The following is a 22,642-nucleotide window of genomic DNA, read 5'->3' as shown; positions in this document are numbered from 1 at the left end:
GCCTGGAACATGATACTCTGAAAGCCTAAGGAACTTGGTATGCAGCCAAGAATTACCTACCAAGCAAAAATGAGCATTGTTTTCCAGGGAAGAAGATGGATATTTAATGAAATGAATGAATTCCATCTATTCTTGATGAAAAACCAGACCTACACAAAATGTTTGATCTTCAAATACAGAACTCAAGAGATTTCTAAAAAGGTAAAAAGAAATTTTGAGAACTATATTTCTGCCATAAAAATATGTAAAGAACATATGTATAATTTGTCCTAGAAACTAGAGGGGGAAAGGAAATTATATCATAAAAAAGGGTAAAGTGGTGGCACTACATCTTGTGAAGAGGCAAAGGTAACCTATTATATCTGAGAGAAAGAAAGGAGGGAGATGAACATAGTGTGTATCAATAGACATATTCGATTTATGGTGAAACTTCTTCTACTTCGTTGAAAAGTGAGAGGGGAGGAATAAACTAAGGGGAAAGCAATACAGAAATTGTGAGAAAAATGGATAAAATAGGAAGAGGAACTTTAAGGTGGGGGAGGGATACTAAAAAGGGAGGGCTGTAAAAAGCAAGTGGTGTTCACAAGTTTAATACTGGGTAGGGGGTTAAGAGGGAAGGAAAGGAGAAAAGCATAAGCAGGGGTTAACAGGATGGCAAGCAATATAGAATTAGTCATTCTAACCATAAATGTGAATGGGGTAAACTCCCTCATAAAGAGGAAGTTGTTAGCAGACTAGATTAAAAGTCAGAAACCCTACTATATGTTGGTTATAGGAAACACACCTGAAACAGGGTGATACATTCAAACTAAAAGTAAAAGGGTGGAGCAGAATCTACTATGCTTCAGGTGAAGCCAAAAAAGCGGGGGTAGCCATGCTCATCTCAGATCAAGCAAAAACAAAACTTGATCTAATCAAAAGAGATAAGGAAGGGCATTATATCCTGCTAAAGGGTAGCATAGATAATGAAGCAGGATCAATATTAAACATATATGCACCAAGTGGTGCAGCATCTAAATTCTTAAAAGAGAAACTAAGAGAGCTGCAAAAATAAATTAGACATCAAAACTATAATAATGGGAGATCTCAACCTTGCACTCTCAGAATTAGATAAATCAAACCACAAAATAAATAAGAAAGAAGTCAAAGAAGTAAATAGAATACTAGAAAATTTTGATATGATAGATCTTTGGCAAAAGCTAAATGGAGACAGAAAGGAGTATACTTTCTTCTCAGCAGTTTGTGGAACCCATTCAAAAATTGATCATATATACTAGGGCATAAAAACCTCAAAATCAAATGCAGTAAGGCAGAAATAGTAAATGCATCCTTTTCAGACCACAATGCAATCAAAATTACATTTAATAAAAACCCAGGGGACTATAGACCAAAAAATAATTGGAAACTAAATAATCTTATACTAAAGAATGATTGGATAAAACAACAAATCATAGACATAATTAATAACTTCACCTAAGAAAATGACAATAATGAGACATCATACCAAAATGTGTGGGACACAGCCAAAGCAGTAATAAGGGGAAGTTTTATATCTCTACAGGCCTACTTGCATAAAATAGAGAAAGAGAGGGACAACGAATTGGGCTTACAACTAAAATTGCTAGAAAAGAAACAAATTAAAACCCCCCAGACAAACACGAAACTTGAAATTCTAAAAATAAAAGATGAGATTAATAAAATTGAAAGTAAAAAAACTATTGAATTAATTAATAAAACTAAGAGTTGGTTCTATGAAAAAATCAACAAAATAGACAGACCCTTAGTAAACCTGATTTAAAAAAGGAAAGAGGAAAATTGTTAGTCTTGAAAATGAAAAGGGAGAACTCACCACTAATGAAGAGGAAATTAGAACAATAGTTAGGAGCTACTTTGCTCAACTTTATGCCAATAAATTCGATAACTTAAATGAAATGTAAGAATATCTTCAAAAATATAGCTTGCCTAGATTAACAGAGGAAGAAGTAAGTAGTCTAAATAGTCCCATTTCAGAAAAAGAAATAGAACAAGCTATTAACCAACTCCCTAAGAAAAAATCCCCAGGACCAGATGGATTTACATGTGAATTCTACCAAACATTTAAAGAACAACTAACTCCAATGCTATATAAACTATTTGAAAAAATAGGATTGAAGGAGTACTACTAAATTCCTTTTATGACACAGACATGGAACTGATACCTAAACCAGGCAGATTGAAAACTTAGAAAGAAAACTATAGACCAATCTCCTTAATGAATATTGATGCTAAAATCTTAAATAAGATATTAGCAAAAAGACTTCGGAAAAATCATCCCCAGGATAATACACTGTGATCAAGTAGGATTTATACCAGGAAGGCAGGGCTGGTTTAATATTAGGAAAACTATTAGTATAATTGACCATATTAATAATCAAATTAATAAAAACCATATGATCATATCAATAGATGCAGAAAAAGCATTTGATAAAATCTAACATCCATTCCTACTAAAAACACTTGAGAGTATAAGAATAAATGGACTATTCCTTAAAATAATAAGGAGCATATATTTAAAACCGTCAGTAAGCATCATATGTAATGGCAATAAACTGGAACATTTCCCTGTAAGATCAGGAGTGAAACAAGGTTGCCTACTATCACCATTACTATTCAATATAGTACTAGAAATGCTAGCCTCGGCAATAAGAGCCGAGAAAGAGATTCAAAGAATTAGAGTAGGAAATGAAGAAATCAAACTATCACTCTTTGCAGATGACATGATGGTATACTTAGAGAATCCCAAAGACTCTACTAAAAAGCTATTAGAAATAATTCAGAATGTTAGCAAAGTTGCAAGATACAAAATAAATCCACATAAATCCTCAGCATTTTTATACATTACCAACACAATCCAAGAGCAAGAGATACAAAGAGAAATTCCATTCAAAATAATGGTCGATAGTATAAAATATTTGGGAATATATCTACCAAAGGAAAGTTAGGAATTATATGAGCAAAATTATGAAACACTTACCACAAAAATAAAGTCAGATTTAAATAATTGGAAAGACATTGAGTACTCTTGGATAGGCTGAGCAAATATAATTAAGATGACAATACTCCCTAAACTAATCTATTTATTTAGTGCTATACCAATCAGACTCCCAAGAAACTATTTTAATTACCTAGAAAAAATAACAACAGAATTCATATGGAACAACAAAAGGTCGAGAATTTCAAGGGAATTAATGAAAAAAAAAATTAAATGAAGGTGGTCTAGCTGTACCTGATCTAGAACTATATTATAAAGTAACAGTCACCAAAACCATTTGGTATTGACTAAGAAATAGACTAGTTGATCAGTGGAATAGGTTAGATTCAAGGGCTATATAGTGAATAAAAATAGCAATCTAGTGTTTGACAAACCCAAAGATCCCAAATTTTGGGAGAAGAATTCATCATTTGACAAAAACTGCTGGGAAAAGTGGAAATTAGTATGGCAGAAACTAGGCATGGACCCACATTTAACACCACATACTAAGATAAGATCAAAATGGGTCCAAGATTTAGGCATAAAGAACGAGATCATAAATAAATTAGAGGAACATAGGATAGTTTACCTGTCAGACTTGTGGAGGAGGAAGGAATTTGTGTCCAAAGGAGAACTAGAGATCATTACTGATCACAAAATAGAAAATTTTGATTACATCAAATTAAAAAGGTTTTGCACAAACAAAACTAATGCAAGCAAGATTAGAAGGTCAGTAACAAATTGGGAAAACATTTTTACAGTTAAAGCTTCTGATAAAGGCCTCATCTCCAAAATATACAGAGAATTGACTTTAATTTATAAGACACCAAGCCATTCTCCAATTGATAAATGGTCAAAGGATAGGAACAGAAAATTTTCAGATGACGAAATTAAAACTATTTCCACTCATATGAAAGAGTGTTCCAAATCACTATTGATCAAGAAATGCAAATTAAGACAACTCTGAGATACCACTACAAACCTGTCAGATTGGCTAAGATGACAGGAACAAATAATGATGAATGTTGGAGGGGCTGTGGGAAAACTGGGATACTGATGCATTGTTGGTAGAATTGTGAAAGAATCCAACCATTCTGGAAAGCAATCTGGAATTATGTCCAAAAAGTTATCAAAATGTGCATACCCTTTGACCCAACAGTGCTACTACTGGGCTTATATCCCAAGGAAATACTAAAAAAGGGAAAAGGACCTATATGTGCCAAAATGTTTGTGGCAGTCCTTTTTGTAGTGGCTAGAAACTGGAAAATGAATGGATGTCCAATGGTTGGGTAAATTATGGTATATGAATGTTATGGAATATTATTGTTCTGTAAGAAATGACCAACAGGAGGAATACAGAGAAGCTTGGAGAGACTTACATCAACTGATGCTGAGTGAAACAAGCAGAACTAGGATATCATTATACACTTCAACAATGATACTGTATGAGGATGTATTCTGATGGAAGTGGATATCTTCAACATAGAGAGGATCTAATCCAATTCCAATTGATCAATGATGGACAGAATCAGCTACACCCAGAAAAGGAACACTGGGAAATGAGTGTAAACTGTGAGCATTTTTTTTCTTCCCAGATTATTTTTACCTTCCAAATACAATTCTTCCTTTGCTGCAACAACAACAAAATTCGGTTCTGCACATATATATTGTACCTAGGATATACTATAAGACATTTAATATGTAAGGGAATGCCTGCCATTTAGGGGAGGGGGTGAAAGGAAGGAAGGGAAATATTCAAAATATTCAGAACAGAAGGGAGTACAAGGGATAATGTTGTAAAAAAAAATTATCTATGCATATGAACTGTCAAAAAAGTTATAATTATAAAATTAATTTTAAAAAAGGAAATAATCAAATATATTTTAAATTTAAAAAAGAAAAATAAATAATCATAAAATTCCCATACACATAATTACAGTTAAGTAAAACCAATACCTACATTAGTCAAGTCTCAAAACTTCATTTCTTATTCTGTATCTCCATCAAGTGGGCAATGTTCTTTTTTTTTTTAAATCAGCCCTAAAAAATCAAGGTTGATTATTTAGTTGATCAGAGCTCTTAATTCTTTCAAAATTATTTGGTTGGGAAGCAGAGCTAATTTAGTGGAGAAAAGACAGGGACTGACATGAACTCTCCTGAAAACACCTTCCAAATATTTCTAAAAATGCCATAAAAATTTCCTGGAGTAGTAAAACCCACAAAAGGAAAGGGTTAAATAATTTTCCAGCCAAAGACAACTTAGAAAGTCATCAGGAAAGATCTATCATACCTGGATGAGAGTAGAGCAGGGTCCAGCACAGGTACTCCCAGTAATGACCCAGCCCCAGGAAACCAGGGAGCCACTGAATTAACAGTGGCAACAGCTGAAAACAGAAAAATAAGCCTACAAACAGTAATGGGATCAATGGAATAATGATATTCCAGAGGACAAAGGAGCTAGGATTACAACCAAGAAGCAGCCACCCAGCAAAACTGAATAAAATCTATCAGGGGTTGAAATGGATATTTAATAAAGAACTTTTGAGCATTCCTGATGAAAAAGCCAGCACTGAATAGAAAATATGATTTCCAACAATATGCTGTTTCCAAATAGCACACTGTTAAAGAGAGCTACACAGAGAGAGTAAAAATAAGAGGCTGGATAGCTTCAAAAGTTTTTTTTTATTTTTTTATTTTTTGTTTGTTTGTTTTTACTTTAATCAGTCACATTCCCCATCAAGACTAAGAACATTATTGCCTCCTCCAAAGACTACAGGAAATATGAATTGATTCCTTGTGCCACAAATTCCAGTGTTCCTCCAAAGTTTCTACTTGTGAGGACTAGCCTTTCTTTAAAAAAAAAAAAAGAGTTTGACATTTTACAGAAACTCTTTATTCTTTTTTAGCCAACTCAAAAACATGCAAATTGATCATTTCTTTATAAAGTGTAGTGCCTTCGGAAATCTAGAAGAGTGGCAGACGTAATTCATAATTTTCTTGTGTGGATTATTGTTTCTTGTATTCTAGATGTGTGGAATAGCTGCTAGACCCTCTTTCCCAAATTAACTAATCAGAGACATCTTCAGGTACAAAGAGAAAGCATGTATTTAGTCCTTGCAGGGAGAGGTCCAGCACAACCAGGAGGCATCCCAGCTCCCACCATGTGCTGCATCAACCAGAGGAAGTAAAACACCCGGTTAAATAGGAAAAAACCCAAGCCTTTTCATTGAATAGTGTCTGCTTCTTGTGGGTCACATCACTTCCTTTAACTTCCATAACTTCATGTGACTTCCTGCATTCCAGGGTTCAAGGCCTGATCTTCTGGCTCTGGGAATAGGGATCATTTAATTTAGACCTAGTCTGAGAAAACTTCATCCAATCAGTCCCATTCATAGACCTGCAAAAAAATTATTGTTTTCAATTAAAAAATTAAGGAGCTAAAGTAGAATTTAATATGCTTTAGTTGATATATATATATATATATATATATATATATATATATATATATATATATATATATATATGTAGATATAGATATAGATATACTGAAAGAGAGACAGGGAAGGATAGCAATCATTATCTCTAGCAAGATAAAAGCAAAAATAAATATAATTAAAAAGAGATAAACTGGGAACTGTATTTTGCTAAAAGCTACCACAGGCAATGAAGCATCTATAACTTTAGAGAAAAGTTAAAAGAAGAAATAGAGAGTAAAAGTATACCAGTTAGTGACTCAACTTTCCCCTCTCAGAACTAGATAAATTCAATCATAAAATAATAAGGAAAAAGTTAAGGTAATCAACAGAATTTTAGAAAAATTAGATATGGTAAACTGCTGGATAAAACTGAATAGGAATAGAAAGGGGTAAACCTTTTTCTCAGCTATAAAGGAACCTTAACAAAAAATTGAATATGAACCACAAAAACTAAATATGTCCTGTTTTAGGACACAACAATCTCATAATGCATTGTAGAAAACTAAAAATATTAACTACATCCTGTTAAGAGCATATTTTTAAAAAAACATAGCCAATAAAAGGCCATAAAAACAGAAGTTAAAAATTAATTTTAAACTAAATAATCTAATCCTAAAAAATGGATAGTTCAAAGAAAAAGTCTTAGAAAAATAAATAATTTTATTAAATCAAATGATAACAATACAATACACCAAAATTTATGGAATACAGCCAAATTACTATCTAGGGGAAATTTCATATCTCTAAATGCTTACATAAGCAAAATAGACAAAAAACAAGTCGATGAATCAGGCATGCAAATAGAAAAGTTAGGAAAAGGACAAATTAAAAACCCCCAATTAAACATCAAATTGGAAATCAAATTGAAAAGGGTGAATTCATCAACAATGAGAATAAATTGAAGCAATTATTTGGGAACTATTTTTCCAATTACATACCAATAAATCTGACAAAGCTAAGTAAAATTGATAAATATTTACAAAAATATAAACTGAACAGATTAACAAAACAGGAATTGAATATTTACCCCACCCTATCTTAGGAAAAGAAATTAAACAAGCCACCAATAAGTTCTCTAAGAAAAAAATCCTCCAGACTGGATTGACTCATGCATGAATCTTACTAAACATTTAAAGAACAATAAATTCTAATACTATATAAACTATTTGGGAAAATAGGTGAAGAAGGAGCCTTCCAAATTCCTTTTATAACTATAAATGTGGTGCTGATACTTAAGCCCAAAAGAGCAAAAATAAAGAAAATTATAGACAATTTTCCTAATAAATTTGTTGCAAAAAATTTTAAAAATTAAAATTTTTGATTTGAATAAAATGCATACAAGCTTACAACACAAGTACAAACAAAATTAGTCTAATATATCATAAAGATCATACAATTATAACTAGATGGGATTTGTGCCAAGAATGCACAGCTGGTTTAGTATTAGGAAAACTGTCAGCATAATTGACCAGATCAATGACAAAGCCAACAAAAATCATGTGATTATCACAAAAGATGCGTAAAAAGCTTTTTGACAAAATATAATACTCACTCTTATTGAAAATACTAGAAAGCATAGGAACAAATAGAGCTTTCCTTAAAATGATAAGTGATATCTATCTAAAAAATTAGCAAGCATTATCTGTAATAGGATAAGCTAAAAGTCTTTCCAATAAGATGGGAGGTGAATCAAGGATGGGCCAAAATGTGTACACAATTTGGACATAAAAGAGCATATTATGAGCAAAGTAGCTGAGAACAGGATATTTTACTGGTCAAAATTGTGGAGAAGGAAAGAATTCATGATCAGAGACAGAGAGAATCATGGGATGTAAAATTGGTAATTTTGATTACATCAAATTTTTGAAATTTTTCACAAACAAAACTTATGCAACCAAGATTAGAAAGAAAGCAGCAAAGTGTGTGTGATGGGGAGACATTTTATAGCAAATTTTTCTGATAAAGGCTTCACATCTCAAATATATAAAGAAATAAGTCAAATATATGAAAATAAAAGTCAATTATCATCCCCAGGATAATACACCCTGATCAAGTAGGATTTATACTAAGAATTCAGGGCTGGTTCAATATTAGGAAAACTATCGGTATACTGGCCATATTAATAACCAAATTAACAACAACCATATGATCATCTCAATAAATGCAGAAAAAGCATTTGATAAAATCCAACATCCATTCCTATAAAAAAAAAAAAAACAAACAAACACTTGAGAGTATAGGAATAAATGGACTTTTCCTTAAAATAATCAGTAGAATCTATTTAAAACCATCAGTAAGCATCATATGTAATGGGGATAAACTGCAACCATTCCCAATAAGATCAGGGGTGAAACAAGGTTGCCCACTATCACCATTACTATTCAATATTGTATTAGAAATTCTAGCCTCAGCAATAAGAGTTGAGAAAGAGATTAAAGGAATTAGAGTAGGTAATGAGGAAACCAAATTATCACTCTTTGCTGATGATATTATGGTATACTTAGAGAACCCCAGAGATTCTACTAAAAAGCTATTAGAAATAATCCACACCGTTAGCAAAGTTGCAGGATACAAAATAAACCCACATAAGTTTATCAGCATTCTTATATATCACTAACAAAATCCAAGTTAGAGTTACAAAGAGAAATTCCATTTAAAGTAACTACTGATAGTATAAAGTATACGGATAGTATAAAGTATAAAGGGAAAATCAGAAACTATATGAGCAAAACTATAAAACACTTTCCACACAAATTAAATCAGATCTAACAAATTGGAAAAATGTTAAATGCTTTTGGATTGGGTGAGCAAATATAATAAAGATGATAAGACTACCTAAACTAATCTATTTATTTAGCTCTATACCAATCAGACTCCCAAGAAACTATTTTAATGACCTAGAAAAAATAACAACCAAGTTCATATGGAAAAACAAAAGGTCAATAATTTCAAGGGAATTAATGAAAAAAAAAAATCAAATGAAGGTGGCCTAGCTGTACCAGATCTAAAATTATATTACAAAGCAGCAGTCACCAGAACCATTTGGTATTGGCTAAGAAATAGACTAGTTGATCAGTGGAATAGGTTAGATTCACAGGACAAAATAGTCAATAACTATAGCAATCTAGTGTTTGACAAACTCAAAGATCCCAACTTTTGGGATAAGAATTCACTGTTTGACAAAAATTGCTGGGAAAATTGGAAATTAATATGGCAGAAACTAGGCATTGACCCACACTTAACACCGTACACCAAGATAAGGTCAAAATGGGTTCATGACCTAGGCATAAAGAATGAGATTATAAACAAATTAGAGGAACATAGGATAAAGGTAGACCTGTGGAATAGGAAGAAATTTATGACCAAAGAAGAACTAAATATCATTATTGATCACAAAATAGAAAAATTTGATTTTATCAAATTGAAAAAAATTTTTACAAACAAAACTAATGCAGACAAGATTAGAAGGGAAGCAATAAACTTGGAAAACATTTTTACAATCAAAGGTACTGATAAAGGCCTCATTTCCAAAATATATAGAGAATTGACTCGAATTTATAAGAAATCAAGCCATTCTCCATTTGATAAATGGTCAAAGGATATGAAGATAATTCTCAGATAAAGAAATTGAAACTATTTCTAGCCATATGAAAAGATGCTCCAAGTCATTATTAATCAGAGAAATGCAAATTAAGACAATTCTGAGATACCACTACACACTTGTCAGATTGGCTAGAATGAGAGGGAAAGATAATGATCAATGTTAGAGGGGATGTGGGAAAACAGGGACACTGATGTATTGTTGGTGGAATTGTGAATACATCCAGCCATTCTGGAGAGCAATTTGGAACTATGCTCAAAAAGTTATCAACTGTGCATACCCTTTCATCCAGCAATGTTATTACTGGGCTTATATCCCAAAAAGATTTCAAAGAAGGGAAAGAGACCCGTATGTGCAAGAATGTTTGTGGCAGCCCTCTTTGTAGTGTCCAGAAACTGGAAACTGAATGGATGCCCATCAATTGGAGAATGGCTGAATAAATTGTGGTATATGAATATTATGGAATATTATTGTTCTGCAAGAAATGACCAACAGGATGATTTCAGAAAGGCCTGGGGAAACTTATATGAACTGATGCTGAGTGAAATGAGCAGGACCAGGAGATCATTATATACTTCAACAACAATACTATATGATGATCAATTCTGATGGATCTGGCCCTCTTCAACAATGAGATGAACCAAATCAGCTCCAATAGAGCAGTAATTAATTGAATCAGCAACACCCAGCGAAAAAACTCTGGGAGATGACTATGAACCACTACATAGAATTCCCAATCCCTCTACCTTTGTCCGCCTGCATTTTTTATTTCCTTCATAGGAATAGGGTACACTATTTAAAAGTCTGATTCTTTTTGAACAGCAAAATAACTGTTTGGACATGTATACTAATATTGTATTTAATTTATACTTTAACATATTCAACATGTATTGGTCAACCTGCCATCTGGAGGAGGGAGTGGGGGGAAGGAGGGGAAAAATTGGAACAAAAAGTTTGGCAATTGTCAATGCTGTAAAATTACCCATGCATATATTTGGTAAATAAAAACTATAATAAAAAAATAATAAATGACCAACAAGATGATTTCAGAAAGACCTGGAGAGACTTACATGAACTGATGCTAAGTGAAATGAGCAGGACCAGGAGATCATTATACACTTCAGCAACAATACTATATGATGATTAATTCTGAGGTACCTGGCCCTCTTCAACAATGAGATGAACCAAATCAGCTCCAAAGCATTTTTTCCTCTCCAGAAAGTCCTCACAGAGTTCCCTACGATGTGTTTGCTCCTAGCCAGTATTTGCTTCTTATAGATTGGCCTGGGCAATTGATGTCAATTGAAACTAAGAAAGTTATTTTGCTACTAGGCAATGACAAATAAGGGCAAACAAGCCTCCCTGCCACTGGACAGTTAATGACCAATTGGGTGTAATATTTCTAGTAGGTCTGGGCACACTTTTTGATGAATATCCATAACTTTTTCCTTACTTTCAGCCACTGTCTTGATTCAAGGGTGCTACATTGGAATATTGTGATGGAAGAAGGGGAAGAGAAAAAAATAGAAAAAGGTTAAAAAAGAAAAGGAATAGAAAGAAGGAAAAGGGTAGAAGAGGAAGAAAAAGGGAGAGGAGGAGAATTATATAGTTCTTTAGGATTTGCAAAGCACTTTACAAATATTTCATCATATTCTCACAATGCTTGGGTAAAAATTATTATCATTTTCTAGTTGAGAAAATTGAGGCTGACAAAGATAAAATTATTTGCCTAGTATCAACTGCTGATAAGTGTCTAAAACTGTGTTTGAACTCAGGACTCTTAAATTTCAGTGATCTAACCACTGTGTCACCTTGATGAGGTGCTAGATGGCTGGTTGCAGTTGGCAGAGAAAGATTGAAATATTCCCCTAAGGCAAACAGAGAAGAATGCTGATGGATATCAGTTTAACCTTATAGCCCTACTTTGCTATATCCACCCAAGAAATCCAAATTATGACAAATCTCTGAGGCCTAGCTTCTGTGGAGGTCATGGTCAGCCCCACCTTTCTGTCCAAGAAATCCAGCCATGTCTCTGAGGTTAAATTTCCCCTATAAAATCCCCACACCATCTTTGCTGAACCCCTTTGGTCAGTCCACCACTGCACTCTTCCTTGTGCTGTCTTTTCCTTCATCCTGCCCCCATGCCACAGGTATGCTGTCTCTCCTCCAATCCTCCCCCACTATGCTTCATGGTGTCTCTCCTTTCAATCCACCACCATGCATTATGATGTCTCTAGCCTTCTTATAGTTAACTAACTCGATTAGGATGCTAAATCCCTTTTAGGATTTAGCCTTCCAGCTAAGAGCATGCCCTAACCTCTTGGGGTATTTCCTGTCTCCTGACTAATTGTATGTTCAGCTAGGGAACTTGCCCTTTCCATCATTAATTATTAAAAGCCATTTTGTTGTGCTGTGTTCTCCTACTCTACTTCACATTTACCATTCCTGGTGTCTATTATATCTCTTCACTTTGTCTGTATCCTATTCTCTAAATAAACCTACCTTTGCCAAAGATAATAGTCATTGTGAATTCTTCACATGATTGAATCCCAACATTTGGTGTTTCACCTGCAAAACCGCATCATTTGCTATATTAGCCACATCAACTTGACTTCCTAAAAAAACAAAAAACAAAAAAATCAAAAACAAAAACAAAAAACCTTTCAGCTAGGATAAAGATCTGTAGGATCTGAGCAAAAAGACAAGATAAAACCTTCCTCTTCATCTGATAAGTTTCTTAAAAGCCTCCCCCCTAAGAGTCACTACAATTTCAGTTCTTTTTCACTTCATTTTAATTGGAACAGAAAAGGTGGGAAATTTTTTATTCAATTAACTGGAAAGATAAGTGGGAGCCAGGTTATAAAGGGTTTTAAAGATCAGTCTGAAAATTTTATTTTTTATCCTAGAGGTATTAAAGAATATGCCATATCTTTCTTTTCTGGATAGCACTTATAGATTCTTGTACTTTGGTTCTATTTTTCCTAGACTCAAGATAAATTCCAAACCTTCTTTTTTGCCTTCATCATTCTCACATTGCATATTCTAAGACTACATTCAAGTCTTCTATTGTTACTTGTAATTAAATTCATGGTTTCTTGATTTTACACTCTAGCAGATTTTCCTAACTCATCTGGCCATAAAACATGTTGGGACTTGAAATATTGACTTAATACATAAGTGTAGATGGGGAGCTAAGTAAAAAGGTGAAGGATGGGATTCCATTCAATTCATTGTTCATGGTTATATTGAATGGTCTTGAATTGCTCTTTTTTATTTCCCCATCTTTGCTCACATTTTTCTTCATACTTGAACTGGAATATTTATTACTATTACTTAACATTATAGTTAAGACTGCTCTGTGGTAGCAACACAAAGATTGAAGGATTATCTTAGGGAAATTAAGGACTTTTGGGGATAGGGAGAGGCATCATATCTTCGCAAATAATGATGAAACCAGATAAAGGGTTATAGAGACAAAGGATATATCCAAATGGATTGGAATAGAAAACTGGAGAAGTGAGAGATTATTTTTGCTTCATACTGTTAGCAAAGGTTTTCTAGGTGATATGGCCTCTGAAATGAGCTTTGAAAGAAGGAAGGCATTTCAACATCTAGAGATGTGAAGAGGGAAAATATGTTGAAAAGTATGAGTGAATATATCCATAGGACAAATGACAATTGGATTTAAGTTAATAAGAATGTATTAATTGTATACCATATGTAAGATACTGTGCTGTGCACCATGACAAGAGGGAAAGACAAAAGAAAAGATTTCCTTTCTTCTGGGAAGAAACTGACCTTCTACTGATAACAATGATAATGAGGGATGGAAAGTAGTATTATTGGAAGGTTCATATAGTCAAAGCAATGGTTTTTCCCCTGGTAATAGCTGTGAGAGTTGGACTATAAGGAAAGCTGGATACCACATAATTAATGTTTTCAAATTGTGGTGTTAGAAGAAAACTTTTGAGAGTCCTTTAAATATCAAGGAGATCAAATCAGTTAATAAATAAAGATATTGATTTAGATTATTCATTGAAAAGACAAATTCTAGAGCTGTAGCTTAAATATTTTAGTCCCATAATTAAAAGAAAGGACTTAATGAAGGATATCCTGATATTGTGAAAGACTGAAGGTAAGAGGAGAGGGAAATGACAGAGAATGAAATAAAGATAGTGTCATGGAAGCAATAAACATGTGCTTGAACATAGTTGAAGAGATAGTGGAGGATAAAGAGGTCTGCCATGTTATAGTCCATGAAGTCACAAAAAACTGAACATGACTGAACTGAACAGCAACAAAGACTATGTTCAGGGAAGTAATAAATGTTATAAATTATAAGGCTGTATAAAGAGGTTGGAGGTAGTGTCTTAAATGCCAGAGAATCATCAGATCACAGGATATAAACCTAGAAGGAACCTTAGATAATATCTAGCTCGTTGTCAAATGAGGCCTAATATGGCCCACAACACTCCTGAATGTAACCCAACTCAAATTAAAATATAATTTAGAAATATGTAATAAAATAAATAAAAATACAATAGAACATAATATTTCTATGTGGTATTCTAAGTCAATAGGCCAAAAGAATCTTTATGTGCAGTTTAGTGGCCCTGTTTATATTTGGGTTTGACATCCAAAACTATATATTACAACATGACCTCTCTTTAAATTTATACTAAAATCCCTGTAGCACTTTGTCTGACTCTCTTTTATCCTTATCATTTTTACCTTGTAACATACTAATATATGTGTGTATATGGATCTAAATTGCCTACTCATTTTACAGATGAGGAAACTAAGATCAAGAGAAGTGAAGTAATTTGACCAAGAGCAATAAATAGTAAATAGTAAATCTAGTATTTGAACTCAGGTTTTCTGCCTCCAGATCTAGTTCTCTTTCCATTACACCAAACATTACATGTAAACTTCATATTTTCTTGCTCTCAGTGTTTTTAAGTCACAGAAATCAGCAGTAACAACATCTATAGTCTTATGACCAACAGAGTTCAAAGCTCTTTCTCAATATTTAGACTCATCACTTCTCTTTCTTTGTATCTTTGATATAAGAGAAAAAATTCTTTAAAAAGATGGGCCTGAATTTTGAATTTGAATAGACTATTTCCCTTAGGGAAGTAAGTAGTTGGCTAGATCTAACGTCTTGAACACTATGTCTTCTTTTTCACATCTCTTAGGAATGAGAAATATTTTCTCTCTCTTCCTTTGTATATACATATGATATAATATAAAATATTATATATATATATTAAAACACCTAAGTCTTCTCATTTCTTAGATATATATTATATGTTCGGAGAACATGTAAATATTTTAATTTCTAATATAAATATGAATATACAATTCCATATAAATATGAATATGTAATTCATTATGTTACATGAGACATTTTATATATATACATATATATGAATTAGAAGACATGTATTCTGTGTATGTTTGTGTATGTGTGTGTTGCATTGTGTATGTATCCGTATTCATCAAGAATTTGAAATCAGAACTTGAGAGTCTTTGACATATATCACTAGATTATTAAGCTTATAACTTTGGCCCTCTAGTCTCACAGTCCTGGATACATTGAGGTACAATAAATAGACTGAGAGGAAAGGATTTGAGGGAGAATATTTTAAAATATTTACTGTGGACAGTATATTCTGTACTGGTAATACAGAGATTAAAAAAACACCACCACCACCATAGTACTAGTCCTTAAGACACTTATAGAATAATGGGGGCAGGAGAGTTATGGAATAATATATGTGTGTATATACACACATATGTATGTATGTACATATGTATATACTCATATAAACACATGTAAGTATATACGCATACACATGCATGTACACAATCTACATATACATATATACACACATATTAGCATGTTACAAGATAGAAATGATAAGGACAAAAGAGAGTCAGACACAAAGTGCTACAGAGATTTTAGTATAAATTTAAAGAGAGGTCACATGGTATATGGGGTAAGAGTCTGTGCTCTGGGTCAGGAAGACTTAGATTTAGTATAGCCAAGAAAAACAAATGTTTTGTTCTGGATTATCAATCTAGGAAGTTCTAAATTTCTATCACTTCGGGTTCTGTCACCCTTCTTTTTAAAAAAAATTCTTGTCAACTCTGCCCTGTTCTGACCTTAAAATGTAGGACTGGAGATATTCTGTATATATAATTTTAATTCTACTGATTTAGCTCTGGACATCTTTGCTTTACTCTACCAACATCAACCTCATTAAAGATGGAATTTTAGAATGCCTAAAAGGATCAAACTTCATCAATTTCTCAGGCAAAAAGCTTCATCAATTGCTACAGAATTTTTTTAACCCATAAGGCAAATATAATATAATTACACAAAAATTTCTATTTAAAAGGAAAACTATAATATGTATTTGTAATTATTTGTTTGTAAAGTGCATTTGCATACATAGCAGAAATTATAGTAAATTTTTTTTCAATTTTTAAAATTTTAGGTCAAGTGTATGTTTGATTCTTCTAGAGTTAATTCTCTTAGTGACCATGCAAATAAAACTGGAGGCAAAGACAACAAAAGAAAATCCAGTAGGTTTGTTCTAACTGCCTTTGAATCCTTACTTTTAAATTACTATGTATACCTCCCAGAAGCAAATTCTCTGGCTTCCTACTAATATGCCAGTGAAGAGATTCCAGCTTCTTAAATTGTGGGTAAAAACTTTATATGAGATCTTATAGCTGAATGTGTAGGTCACAGAATTATGATTTATTATCAGTAAATATTTTATTTGTATACCTATTTTATAAACCTATATACCCGAGGTAATGTAAAAATTTCTCAAATGAAAAAGAAAAGTTTAAAAAATCCTGATATAGATGATCTCCCTGCAGTTGTATGTTCTATATTTCTCATTTTGCAGGTGAGACATCATAATATTTCATTATCTTAATATACCATAATTTAATCATTATTCTCTGATTGTTAGACACACTGAGTTTTTTTTTTCCCCTCTAGATTGGGAATGTTACAAATAGAACAGCTATGACTATCTTGTAGAAAAATAGGGTGATACACATACATATGTATATATATACCTATGTATGCATGCACATGCATGTACATATGTAGTATCTATATATGTGTATATCAATCAATTTATAGATATTATATCTCTATCTTATCTAAATGTATCTATTTCTATATAAAATCTGGCAATGGAATCAGCTGACTAAAAAGTATGATCACTTTTGTGAATCTTGGTGTATATTACCAAATTGCTCTCCAAAATTACCCACCAGTTATAGTCTCACTAACAATATATTAGAGTGTTTTCCTTCCCTAAGCCTCATCAATACTGAATTTAGAATATTGCTCCTTGAGGACAGAGAGTATTTCATTTTTATCTCTGTAATCCAACAATTAGCACAATGCCAGATATAAAATATAAGCAAAAATAGAACATTTATTATTTAATTCCAGTGAGTGCAAAGCACTATCTTGTCTATCATGATTTGCATCATTTTGGTTATTGTGTAGTTATTAATAGTTTGCATTTATCTATTTAATCTTAGTGAATTATCTGTTCATTCTCTTTGACTTTTGCTCTATATTGGAGTGGAATGGGCAGAAGAGAACATTTTGTTCCAATATCCATGAAGGGAGTTGAAGTAGATGTTGTGGAGTTCTTGGAGCTTGGTCAGACATAGAAAATGCAATGGTCATTTATTGCCTCCTAGACCATTTCCAGGTATCTGGACTTTTGTCCTGACATTGGACTTGGGTGACTCAGAAAGAGGAAATGAGGCTAACAACTTTGCTCAACTCTGCCTCTTAAATCTAATTCGCAGTCAAATCAAGACATCACCCACTGTATCATACTGTTTGATAATAAAGGAAGAACAAATACAGAAACAGTAGTGGAATACACACTAGTACTCTTATAGCTCAAGGACTTTATAAGAAGGAAGAGATCATTAATCTGAGTTGATCAGAGAAGGCTTCCTGGAGGAGGTGATCCTAAGCCTAGGCCTTGAAAGAAAAAAAAAAAAAATTCAACAGGTGCAGATGAGGAAGAACAATCTGTTCTGATAAAGCAAGGCAGGAGAAGAATGGATGAGATGGAGGAACAACTAGTAATTGTTTAGCTGGAACATAAAGTACTGGAAGGAAAATTGTGTGAAAAAAGGCAGATAAGATAACTACTGTGTGGATGTGGAAAAGATAAAATTTGGAAGTGCTTAATGTGCAATGACAGACTTAAAATAGATCTCATATGTGCTTAAAGGGAAGAGCAAATGAAACTAAGATTGTTTTCAGGATTGATTTTAGTCAAAATCCTAATTTGTGGCTAGTTCTTTCCCACTCTCCATAAAGGGTGTTCTATCCACTCTCAGAATCTAAAGTATGGAGATGATTAATGTAAATACATGCTTTTTATTGGATTAAATTAAAACAATAATAAAAATACACAGGCAATACAGTATAAAAAAGCTATGAGAAACAACGGACTGCGTAATTATTTCTTGTGTCTCCATGGTAGGTTTGAGAGAAGGAAAGAGGGAAGAGAATTCTTATACACTCTGCAACTCTATCTTTCAATAAAAGAAAAAGGAAAGGGATTCCTCAGACTTAGTTTCCCCAACAGTTAAAAAAAAAGAAGTAATATTTATTCTGCATTCTTCAAAGGGTTATTGTAAGAAAAGGCTTTATAACATCATAATACTATAAATATAAGCTATTGTTTTGGTGCGATTGTTATCAAGAGTCGTGTTATAACAGAGGAAAGGTAGATCCTGGAAAGGAAAGGTAGATGATGGAATCAGGAGTAAATCCTGGCTCTGACACTTAATTGTGTTATTATGGGCAAATTACTTATCTTTTCTTAGTTTCTTCATTTATAATATGGAAATAATGATATTCAGACCACCCATCTTGTAAGCCCTTAACCAATAGAAATAAATGCAAATTATTATTACTAATAGTGCAGAAGAGAAAAGGATCATTTGTGTAGATCCAGGAACTAGAAAAGAAGTGGATCCACGGAGGAAGAGATGGGGAACAGAGAATGAATTTTTGGGATTGCCAATTTATCACCGTGGAATTCTGTGATCTTCATATAGACACATATGCAATACGCTCCCCTGAGGGAAGGGGATTGCATACCAAGGTTTGTTGCCCCTTCCAGAGATCTGGTACTGGATGCTTTGGCATAATTGGAGGTTTCAGGGGTAGGGAGGAAAAACGGTAAGATACAAGTCTAGAGTCAACTACAAGTGAAATAAATTCTCTCTGGCGTAGCTTAACCAAACTTTATGCAGTGGAATTCTATTAAAGGCTGACAAACCCATAGTCACACTCTCAGCCCCAAGCTGGCTCCAACTGAGCTAAGTCCAGTGTCAGGACAAAAGTCCTATTCGTCCGTAGACAAGTAGAATTTCAAGTCAGCAGGATGAATCCAGGCAATAGCCCTAGGAAAAAAATCTGAAATGGAGGAGAGACGAAGAAAGAACCTTTCCCCTCCCTCTCTCTACACCATATCCAGGCCCCTTCCTCTAGTAGCCTCTCGCTGAGTACGGGGCATTACTCCATGGGCTGGGGGATGGGGTGGCTCTGTGGATGCTAGGCAGGACTAGGACTATATGGTTCTGGTCACAACCTTTCCCAGCAGAGCTGCTCAGGCAGCGCGTTCCGATTAGGCTCCGGTGCCCCAATCCCCGAGGGCGTCATCTGGGACAAGCTCCATGTGCCCACTGCGCCCCGCGGGAAGCAACAGTCAGGTCACTCGGACACTTGCGAATGCAAGCACCCGACCCACCACCATTCTAGACAAAGACTAGAATTAAGAAATGCGGCTGGATAAGCTAGATCAGCAATTCTGCTGACGTGTTTACACAATTTAGCTCTAGGAGAGAAAATGTAAAGTAGGCAAATAGAGAAGAGGGTTCCGACTCCTACTACCACTAATTCTCCGGGGGAAAGTTGTTTCTCTTGCTCCCGGGATTAAACAGTGAAGTTCCAAACTAAACCAATGTCCCGGACGTCTTCCTAGATGGCCGCTTCTCGTTTCAGTGAATCAGGCAGCTAGCCTAGCATCCCAGATGTCACTTCTCAGTCCTACACCCTATATATACAATAGGTCGATTTGTCTCTGGTAAGCTCTAGAGAGGTCCAGCTTCGCGCTGGAAGTCCCTAGCAAAGTCTTTCGGGTAAAATACATCTCCACTCGACCTGCAATAAGACACCCTTCTGCCCCCATCCAAAGTAATGCACACCCTTCCTCCACCAACGCACGTGCGCGCGCGCGCACACACACACACACACACACACACACACACACACACACACACTAAGCCCGACTGAAGCTGTAGTGGAGCTACATCTGAAGTTACCTTCCAGCTCGAGAGCAATTGCCCCAAGGCGGACTCGGGTCCCTTCTCTCCGCCCCCGCACCATCCATACACATCTCTTTCCCCAGAAGCAAGGAAAGGATCGAGTAACAGAGGAATATATATATATATATATATATATATATATATATATATATATATATATATATATATATATATATATATATATATATATATATATATATATATATATATATATATATATATCTGTGAACAACTAGTGCAGCTGGTGCTCTGTTTGTTACCACGGAGTGGGTCCGCAGACTAGGCACATCCCCCTTTACAAACCGTGACGTCTCTGCAGCGCGCTATAAAAGGCTCTGAGACGCCGGGCAAAGGCTCTGGCACCTCCAGGGCTGAGAAGGAAGGAGCGAAGGGGGCATCCACGCCGTAGCCTGAGGGACTGCAGGCGGCAGTGGCAGCAAGTGCTGCTGTGCGACAAGACAAAAATCAAGTGGCTTTTCTCCACCTAGGTTGACTCCAGATCGCTAGCCCTAGCTCAGAACTTTTGGAGGGGGCACCATGTCTGGTGCCCCTTGGGCTTCCACAGGATCCCTTTTCCCCGCCAAAGAAAGCGGTTGCAGAATTACAGAGCTCGGAGTTGCCTCCAAGAGCTGTGATTCGATGAGAAATTGCTTTGGTCAATTTCTCTCTTAAAACCTAGAGAAAGACAACCCCCCCCCACTTGCTTAACCTTGAAGAGAAGAATATCGAAGCTACCTGAGTCAGATCAACTTTGCCCATTCTGCAATCACTCAGTCCCCCCGAAATCCGCCCAGATCTCGGGGAAGGATTCTTGACAGGAGACGTTGAAACTCTGTTGCTTGGAGCTTTGCACTTCAGTTATTCTTCTTTGGACTCCGTTCCCTAGGGGCGTGCGTGGCAGATCCACAGGTTTTAACCCGAGAAGAAGAACGATGGATAATATTCTGCAGAGTAATTCAGACCTTGCCCTCTCCCTAAATGTCTCCTCCAATAGCTCGGAAGCCAATCAGTTCGTGCAACCGGCCTGGCAGATCGTTCTCTGGGCAGCTGCCTACTCTGTTATTGTGGTGACCTCCGTGGTGGGCAATGTGGTCGTGATGTGGATCATCTTAGCCCACAAAAGGATGCGGACAGTGACTAACTATTTCCTGGTGAACTTAGCCTTCGCAGAAGCTTCTATGGCTGCCTTCAACACAGTAGTGAACTTCACCTATGCCATTCACAACGAGTGGTATTACGGACTGTTTTATTGCAAGTTTCACAACTTCTTTCCGATTGCTGCAGTCTTCGCCAGCATCTACTCCATGACTGCGGTCGCCTTCGATAGGTGAGCCAGATCCTTGAAAGGAGGGGATGTGAGGAGAAAGGGAGTAATATTGTATCATTTTGAGTTATGGGGTTGCTGTGCGTGCGTAAAGCGAACGGGTTGCTACTTGAAGGGAGAATGGAGGAGCTGGGGAAGATTGTCTTTGTTTAGCACTTGAATAGCTTTCTTAAAATTCTACTATTTACCTCTTTTCCCCTTTTTTTCTTTCTCCCCTTACATTTCTTTTTTCTCCTCTCTCTGCTACTTTCTCCTTTTCCAACTCAACTGTCTCCTTTACTATCTCCTTTCCTTTTTTTCAACCCTTTCTTTTTTCTTTACTTTTTTTCCCCTTTGTATTTCCCTGTTCTGGGACATAGTAACGTAGCAAAAGCAGTAAAATCTGAAATCAAAGGACTGGAGTTAATTTCTTAATGTTATATGATATTAACCAATAGCCAAGTCACTCCCCTTTTCTCTTCCCCCCTCCTCCACCCCACTCAGCTTCTTCATGTGTAAAATGAGAAGATTGAACTGAATGATGTCTAAGGCCCCTCCTACCTCAAAATTATATGATCAATCATATGCTTATATTCAAAGCTTGGTGGTGGCCCCAGGATTGACAATTGTGAACACCTCAGGTTACTGGAGTCTAGTAAGTCTGCTGATTTTTTTTAGGTTAAAATCTTTCTTCCCATTCTGTTCTTCACTTTCTCCAGCTTGGGTGGGGGGAAAAAAAGGAGAGAATAAGCTCTATTTTCCCTTCACCTGTGAAACAATATTTTTGTAAACGAGTGCATCACTTTTGAATCTTAGATGTGAGAGGTTATCCATTGTAATCTGTATCCTGTAGGAGTCTT

At 35.0% G+C, this 22,642-nt stretch overlaps 1 protein-coding gene and 1 long non-coding RNA gene across 2 annotated transcripts in view; one reads left to right on the top strand and one right to left on the bottom strand.

Annotated features, from left to right (window-relative positions):
* Nucleotides 1-5,685: 5,685 nt before the first annotated feature.
* LOC141554858 (uncharacterized) lies at nucleotides 5,686-21,678 on the bottom strand. The gene is made up of 3 exons (XR_012485985.1): nucleotides 21,215-21,678; nucleotides 12,590-12,702; nucleotides 5,686-6,407 (listed from the first exon to the last, which is right to left on the bottom strand). It is a non-coding gene; the product is annotated as an uncharacterized LOC141554858 (long non-coding RNA).
* TACR1 (tachykinin receptor 1) overlaps nucleotides 21,412-22,642 on the top strand; it is a 163,581-nt gene continuing 162,350 nt past the window's right edge. The window contains exon 1 of the mRNA XM_074287205.1: nucleotides 21,412-21,806. Within this exon, the coding sequence (XP_074143306.1) occupies nucleotides 21,412-21,806 (395 nt within the window). The remainder of the gene's footprint in view (nucleotides 21,807-22,642) is intronic.

This window comes from Sminthopsis crassicaudata, chromosome 2 (genome assembly GCF_048593235.1).
Source record: "Sminthopsis crassicaudata isolate SCR6 chromosome 2, ASM4859323v1, whole genome shotgun sequence".
NCBI classification, from domain to species: domain Eukaryota; kingdom Metazoa; phylum Chordata; class Mammalia; order Dasyuromorphia; family Dasyuridae; genus Sminthopsis; species Sminthopsis crassicaudata.
The sequence above is the reverse complement of the archived record's forward strand: the minus strand, read 5'-3'. Positions and strand labels throughout refer to the sequence as shown.